At 43.8% G+C, this 8,560-nt stretch overlaps 1 protein-coding gene across 2 annotated transcripts in view; it reads right to left on the bottom strand.

Moving 5' to 3' along the window:
- LOC109300690 (Krueppel-like factor 5) overlaps window positions 1-7,767 on the bottom strand; it is a 56,864-nt gene extending 49,097 nt beyond the window's left edge. For both annotated transcript variants that reach the window (XM_019521465.1, XM_019521464.1), the window contains exon 1: window positions 7,417-7,767. In XM_019521465.1, coding sequence (XP_019377010.1) covers window positions 7,417-7,584 — 168 coding nt within the window. In that variant the 5' untranslated portion in view covers window positions 7,585-7,767. The remainder of the gene's footprint in view (window positions 1-7,416) is intronic.
- Window positions 7,768-8,560: the final 793 nt, after the last annotated feature.

The raw sequence follows: 8,560 nt of genomic DNA on the forward strand, positions 1-8,560 counted from the left end.
ATTTGCTTAATTTTCATTAGAGCCATTAGACTGGTGTACAAAAACAGAACAACAATAAATCCAGTTTTGGTCAAGTGATACATTTGTCCTGTCCCTAAATGAAAGACTTATTTTCAGTGTTGGGAATTTTTCCAGTATTGGGTGGGGTTTTTTAAACATTTTTAAAGTGAAATAAAAATGAAACAGTGAAATAAAGTCATTACAAATTAAAAGATCACGTAAAGTTTGGATTCTTTCAGGGAGTTTGCCTTCTCACTGAAAGGAGTGATTTGACGAACATCATAATGAATTCGGAAAATAGTCCGATGTTGCTTAATCTGCATTTTGGGTTTTATCATTAAATGTGTTTCAGTTAAAACATGTGCATGTGCAGAGGTGGCTTGAACACCCTCAGATCCAATCCTCAGTCAGAAACTGTTACTCATTGCCATCTTTGTGACAGCCAAAACTGGTCAGAAAATGGCAATAATCTTCCATGACCAATTTCAAAGGCAAAAAAACCTCATTCTTCATTTTCTTCAAGATTTTTCAGTGACATTTTGAATTTCTGGTCAACATCAAATTGTGCAGTTCCTAAAGGAAAGGTTTTGTTTTGATTTCAGCTGGTTCAAACTGAAATGAAAAAAAAGATCTTGGACCTGTCAGGCCCTTTTCTCTCCCATTTCTCTAATTGGAAAAGAATGAAAATGAAAAAAAAAAAAAAAAAAAGGCAGAGAAAACAATGCAGAAAGTAGAGTAGGGGAAAAAACTCTAATGTTTCATTTTGATTCAAATCAAATTAAAATAAAATTGATGAAAATCAGAAAAATGAAGCCAATATTATATTTTCAGTGAAAATATTCATATAGCTGAGAGAGGTGTGGAAACCTTTCCAGTTAAAACATTGACTGGCTGTAGTGAGATTATTACATGGGGAAATTATCTTCTGTACATAGTGTCAGTAGGAGAGGAGTCACAGGGAAGCTTAGCTTTACATGCTCTGGGATGCATTGAGTCTATTATTTCTCTGGTGAATCATTTACTGAGAGCAGCCTTTATAACAAACTCCATGAAATATCAGAGAGAAACTCATTATCCTGAAGCAACATTCTCCTGCACTCACATTTATTCAGCCCTTCAGCTACCAGGCTTTTAAGTTTCTGCCTAGCTTAATGAGCACAGCATTTAGAACTAATCAAAATCCATGATTTTTAACACAGCTGGAACATCCTGCAGGAGACCACAGATAAAATCAAAAGGATTTTACCACCAGTAGCTATATACACTGTAAGAGCCATGGGCAGAGCATTAAGGAGATAAAGCAGAAAATTCACCATCTTCTCAAATCATGTAAAGGGCAGGACAGGGTAGTACCTTAAAGACCATTTCAGAGAGGCAAATGTAAAGTTATGTTTCTTCAAGACTCCTGGCCTACTGACAGTGCAGGTGTGTAGGGGCCAGGAAGCAATGCTTGCCACCCACCCGCCACAATGCACAATTGATAAGGAATTTCTAGATCTCGGCATTTATCTGGCACAAAAAGATTAAGGTCAAAAGTATCCACCACTAATTTTGAGTGCCCAGTCTGAAATGCCCAGGGCTTGATTTTTCCATTAGATTCAAACCAGAGCTCCTGTTGACTTCAGTTTCAGCTTTGACTGCTCAGCACTGCTGTTCTAGAGGCTAGATTATGTGCTAGTCCAAAGTCAAACAGGAAATGAGTCCACTTCTACACACTAGCCTAGGAGCCCATGATAACTGGCTGCCCTAAAAAAATGTATATCAGACTATACACAGACAGGAGACAATATTAGTTTAGACATAACCCACAGCAAGAGAAACAGCCGTGGGTGAGGTGTGCAGGGCATTGCAGCAGCCTGCTGCTCCGCTCAGTAATCCCCATACCCCAGTGCTGCTGGTGAGAAAGGAAGAAGAGAGGCCAGGTAAAGCAAGACAGAGTCACTAGCTTTGTTTGCCTTGGTTTGTTGGTAGCTCACTGGATTCATTAGTAACCTTGAGCCCTGCTGGCTAATCATCCTAATGCTTGGCTAACGACCACTTAACAAGCAGCAGGAGGGGAAAGCAAACTTCTCTCTCTCGAGATCAAAGACCAAGGTAATCAAGGGAGTGATGCCTTTGTTTTCCAGCCTTGTTCTAAAAGAAGCTCCAGGTCATACAATCCAGCAAAGACTTGGAATAATGGAACAAGCCAGTTTAGGAGCTGCAACCCCCATGGGAGGGAGCTGATTCCATCAGGTGCTAGCCACTTCTCCAGAGGACCTCACCCTCTCCCTGCAGAGCCCTATAACTGGCTCTGGAAAGCCCCAGGAGTCCTCCCTGACCAGGGATCTTTAGATCAGGGATGATTTGTAGCTTCTCCTCACTACGTAGTGCAATGACTGTTAGCTATCACTGTCGTGATCCAAGCTGCTTTCCTGTGAAAATACAAGGCCTCTAAGACAGTCATTCAGCAGCTGCACTTAATGAGTCCTTTTCTGGCTTATGGCAGAAAGCAGCTCATGGCTGCATTTAGCCCTGGTTAGCTGGCTCTGGTTTGGTTTGCAGGCTTCAAATAGCACCATCCGTTCCAAGAAGAGGATCAAGGGCATGGGGCAAGCACACAGAACCTAATATCCCCTGTTCTGTTCTCACTGACCAAGTGCCTGATTCCCATAATGACAGTATTTTGGAAGTGGGCTCTTTGAGCTCTCAGTCTTGAAAGAGCCCAACTATCCCCAGCTGTCTTCATTTTATGTGCTTGGGAGGAGTGCTTTTTTCAGGGGATTCCTAAAAACTAGGGAAGCATGCAGGAAGATATGTCATTCACAACCAAGTGAGAGCAATACAGTACTGTAATATAGGACCCAATTCAAAGTCCTTTGAAATCAGTGGAAGTCTTTTCATTCGCTTCACTGGGTGGTGAACCAGACTCAAACTCAGAAGAACATAATGCAAACCACAGAGTCAATACTCTCTCAGTGCTTACTCAGTCTCAGCCCAAGGGGTATTCCTGGTACAAGGATCCAGCCCACTAGAGTAGGACACTCTGTGGCTGGGCCAGTATTGAATGCTTAGTGCCAGCAAAAGATGAGAAAGAATTTGCTTGTTTAATTAATGAAATCCTTTGGGATGAGCTTGGATATACAAATTCCCTACAGGTGTCACCAAACCAAGAGGGGAAAGGCTGGTTCCCATTTCTTTGCTCCCATGCTTGGATGCCCTGAGCTTACAGATACTGTGGGCTTGCTTCCAATGAACCCCCACCTGGCAAACTAAACCAAGTCAGTGCAATCCACAGTCCCAATGTGCATCAGTGCATCAGAATAAGCTGTCTACAAATGCAGGTAAAGTCAGTCCCCTCTGCTTATGGAGAAGCTGGTTTTCAGTCTAAGGATATCCCCCACCCCATACCTGTTGCTCTTGTATATTTGATGTTCTCTAGTTCACCATAGGCCACTGGACTTAAAGCAAAAATCACTGAATGAAATTCCCTGGCCTCTGTTATGCAAGTGCGATAGAATGATTATAATGGTACCTGGCCTTAAGAAATCTGTTGATCCACATTCACCTCTAGCTCAGAGAGCTAGCTGCAACCACACCTTAGCCAAACTTTTCATTTAATCATTTAAACATAATAACAAAGATCAGAGTGAAGCCTAAACCCGCACCTTTCCCCAGATATAAAGGAAACAAACAATATCATGCCCTAAGCTTCTTTGTTAGGACCCCTTGACATAAAGCGCCCCTAACTGGATCCATGAATCATGACCACCCTGAACTTTGTGTGCTTTTGGAAATTTTACTACTACTGATGATGATGGTGATGCCAGTAACAACAGCAATGATGAAGGCTTGGCCTGTCCCAATAAGCATTCCAGAAATGGATTAGCTGAAGAAGAGATGAAGATGGTACCCACCCCCACTATTAGAGAGGAAGTCTGGGGCAGCCTGGCCTCCCCCAGCAGTCGCAGGGCCAGAGGTTAAAAATGAGTCCATAGAATCATAAGAAAATAGGACTGGAAGGGACCTTTGGCTGTCCCTCCTCAGGGCAGGATCATCCCTTTCTAAATCATCCCGGCCAGGTGTTCATTTAACCTACACTTAACTTCCCAGGATGGAGATTCCACAACCCCTCTGGGTAATCTGCCCCAGTACTTAACCACTTCATAGTTAAAAAATGCTTCCTAATATCCAACCTAAATCTCCCTTCTTGCAGTTCAAAACGATTATTTCTTGCCCTCTGCAACCATCTTCTTTATAATAACCCTTTCTATATTTGAAAACTGTTATCAAATTGCCCCCTTCCCTGCTCAGTCTTCCCTTCTCCAGACTAACTCATCCCAGGTCCTGATCCTGACTGGGTCTCAGGTGCTGCCATTGCTACAATGAGAACAAAGGTTAGGCATGTCCAGAATAGTCCAGGCTGGTCCCAAGGCCAGAGAGGAGACTGGGCTGCCCTGCATACCCCCTCTGGTCATGTTTCTGAAGGCTGAAACTGTTTCCCTCATGGTCCTATCGTGGGAACGGAAAACTTAATGAGCCCATGTTTTTTTCCACTGGTGGAAGAAAAGTCTGAGTAGCTAACAGCATCCCCTGCCCCAGCCCCACTGCTGGAGAGACAGCTTCCAAGGGGCCCAGATCGCTACCACACCCAGCCAACTAAGGGACTACCATCAGAGTGGAAAGAACAAACCCCAGTGGCTGCCTGTGTCCCACCTGTATCTCAGGCTGTCAGACTCCAGCAGACACATGCTTTACTTTCTGGTGTCCAAGCCACCTTGCAGTACCCTGCCTCACGTTCTACTGTTGTAGTATCCACCCCTGAGATTTCTTTTTGCCCTCACTGCATTGCCTCGGATTTCCCAGCCCCACCCTTCCCATGTAGTCTACTACAGGGCTCCTCCATCACACTGCTCGTGAACAGCTGCATGATACTGCTGAAATCAAAAGAAGGAGGTGGAATAAGTTAGTGAGCCAAGATGGGACTCGCTGGGTGGGCTGTATGCCACTCCCTCCCAGACAGCCCAGGAATCATAGGCACAAGGGAATGGCTGGCAGCAGAACACTAGGCTGCATGTGGGACATGCCAGCTGGAGAAACAGATGCAGAGAAGAGTCATCCCTGTACTTTAAAAATAAGTGTGGCCTGTGGTTACCTGAGCACCAGTGTGGGTGTTACCCAGTGACTGCAAAATGGAGCTCAACACCAGCTAATTCACCCTGCTTTTTGGCTATCCTCAGAATCCTTGTTAACCCCAGTAGATCTGAGCTGCGGTGACCAGCCAGAATTCTGCAAAGGTCCCAAGATGTAAATTAGAATCGACTGAGTCAGTAAAGAGCCAGGGCTTTTTTATTTAGCTCTTCTCCCTTCTCTGCCTCTATAAAGTCAATGGAAGATGACACGCTGCATCATGCCCAAGAACCATGGTTCATGGATATGCTCATGCCATTCACACACAGACAGCACAAGGAAGACTGGCACAACGGGAAATCCAGCAGCTGAATACCAAAGTGGGTTGTGGACAAAATATGCTGGCTAGGGTAAGGACAGTAACAAAAATGCATATCTACTTGAATTAGGAACTGATACCAGGCCCCTGTATCCCCCAGCCACCCCCCTTTCCATGGCCTAACACATAGGCCTGTGGCATTTTCTGGTGCTTACCACAAAATGGCGTGTGATAAAGGTGCACTTGGGGTTAATCATTAGCCAATTTAGTGTAGCAACTTAGCAAGACAAATTAGAGCAATGAAACTACAGAATATGTGGGAACTTGGGAAAACCCATGCAGGCTTCTCTAGAGAATGAGAGCCAATAGCTCTATGAGGAAACAGCACTAAGAACAAGACCCTCCAAACTCCCAAGTCCTGAGCCAAAGTTGTTGACATTACAGATATCTCTTTGTGCTCCAAGAAGAGTAATTCTGTGAAGCTGACTCGGTCCTAACTATAAATCCACTGAAATCAGCAGTGTTACACCACGGCTGATTGGTCCCAGTGGCTTTTACTTCTTTCCCAGAACTCCTTTGAAGGACTATTTCCAAAGCTCTTGTTCATTCCAACATAGGTGAACTGAAAAAAAGGGAAAGACCAAGACCACCTGTCTTTAAGACAGCAGAAGGAAACGCTGGTGAGAAACAGCCTCTGTGAATCCTGCATTTTACCTTAAACAAGCAAGAAGGCCATAGTACTTGTTGAAAACATTATGGCACCTAACATTTTAAAATGGTTCCCCATAAGACACACCACCCAAATTTCACAACCATCCCCACAATCAGTGCGAGTGGAGTCATTATGCTCAGAGCTTTCACCAGGCATGAGGTGTTGCAATCTTCTCTGCATCTGGGATCTTTGCTGTAGAGAGAGGATCTGGAACATTTATTTCCCCCATCATGGCTTTTAATAGCTGAAATGCAACTGCAAACCGCCATTCTTCTCCCCTGACAAAAGTGTGTGTGTGTGTGTGTGTGTGTGTGTGTGTGTGTGTGTGTGTGTGTGTGTGTGTGTGTGTGTGTCTGTTTTCAGCACCGTACTAGTCACTCCCTAGGCTGCTTATCCAGCTCTTTATCTCTGGCTTTGCTGTTCACAGAGGGAAGCAGCAGAGCTGGGGAATTTCAAGGAGAATTCCATTCTTGTTTCCATGAGTGTGATTTGAAAAATTAAAAAACTACCTCTGTAGGGCAATTATAAATTCCCTGAGCCTTTCCTAGAGAAGTTTTCAGCTTTATAAAACAAGTTCTTTTAACCACCCACTTGGACATCTTCACTATGAAAATCAGCCCTGTAACCAAAATCACTAAAACCAGAGTGCCCCTCCACCTTTTCATCCTATCACGAAACAAACAAATGGCACAAACTAAATGGAACATGGTTCCAGAGACAGATCAAAACCCATTTCTTTCACACCTGGCAGAAAACACTTCCCCAAAGCACTTCTAATAATAATAGAATAATACATTTTTTTCTATTTAAGTAAGAAACAGGAAAAATTGGAACAACCCCCAGGCAAATGGTTTTTCTTCAGAAAATCAAATCTATGCTTTTGTCACTGGCTGACTGATTAACTTTTTGCTGAAGAGAGGGAATGCTCTGAAAAACTTTCCAGTCTGACAGCCCAAGAGGTGCAGCTTTCATAACTAGATACAAATAGGCCAGGATCTCAGCTGACATCGATTTCAAGGGAACTATGCTCCTTTACACCATCTGAGAATCTGGCATTGTTTGCGCATTCGTGTCTTCTCTTTAATTCTGGGAAAGAGGGCTCTAAACTGAAATGTTTAGTTTAGCTCTCAAAAATTATAATAAAATATAAAGTTTTATTTTAAAACAATGTCACATCCTGAAACCAAAACTCCAGAATACACCAGCTGGCACGTTATTTTTTTCTCGGACAATGAGGGTACTGACAAGCGCAAAAAGATGTTGGGTTTTTGCTTACCTGTGCCAAGTCATGCTGGTTTTCCAAGATCCTTATAGCGGGCTTGATGTCTTCGAAGACCGAGGTGTCTTCAGCAGACTCCCCAGACATTGTGACTGGTTTTAATGGAGTAAATACTGAGTTTTCTTCAGGAAGCGGGGTGCTCAGAACCAGCCCACTGCTGCTCATCCCTCCCGTCACCCCCTATCTTTTTCCTTAGCGTGCTGCAGACCAAAATCTAAAAAGGAAGGGTAGAAGGAAAAAAAAGGAAAAAGTTTTTTTTTGGACAAAATTGGAAGGGAGTCAAGAACTCGGAAGCAAGCCCGTTGCTAATCCTTAGGAATCCAGGTGCACTGTAGCCTTAAGAAGTCTGATCTGTTACAGAAAAGCTTTACCTGTCCTGAAGTAGGAGGCACACTAACCTGGAAAACTTCAATGACAGGTTGGATGAGCCAATCAGGACTGGAGCAAATGCTGCTCTGGCCAATAAACCAGCTGACATCTCCTTTAAGGTAACACAAGATAAAATGAGTGCTGGGCTGCTGTGGATCTTTCCATCAGCCATGTTACCTGTATCAGGTCTACCTAGAAAGAGAGAGAAAAAAGGATCAGTACAAAGTTGCACAAGAATCTACAGCCAGGTCTGCACTAGAAACTTTTGCCAGTGTATGAACAACCAGTAGGAGTGTGACCGCAGCATCTTCATGCCAGCAAAATATTCTAGTATGGATGCAGTTAGACTGGCACAAAAATCCTTTGATCAACATAGCTTATTTCATTTGGGGGACTGGTACAAACTACCATGGCAAAACAACTCTGTATCTCCATTAGAGATGTTTGCCCGAATAGCTGTACAGTTGGCAAAGCGTAACACCCGGATCCACAAAGATAGTTTAAGCAACCAACTCCTGTTTAGGCTCCTAACTTCCACTGGTTTCAACAGAAACAAGAGTTAGGTACGTAAATCTCTTTGTGAATCTGGGCCTAACTGACATCGTTGTAGGATTCTTTTAGGGTCTTTGCTTTCTTGTTGAAAGGACTGATTCTTGTTGCTGAATTTACCTCATTCCCACCACAAACACATCCCCATTGGCAACATGTAGCGAGTGCACGCGGGTGCATGTGCACCCCCTGAGATTGGCCGTGCACCCCTGGAAGCGCCAGC

Source organism: Gavialis gangeticus, unplaced genomic scaffold, assembly GCF_001723915.1.
Source record: "Gavialis gangeticus isolate Ggan-Ray unplaced genomic scaffold, GavGan_comp1, whole genome shotgun sequence".
Lineage (NCBI taxonomy): Eukaryota > Metazoa > Chordata > Crocodylia > Gavialidae > Gavialis > Gavialis gangeticus.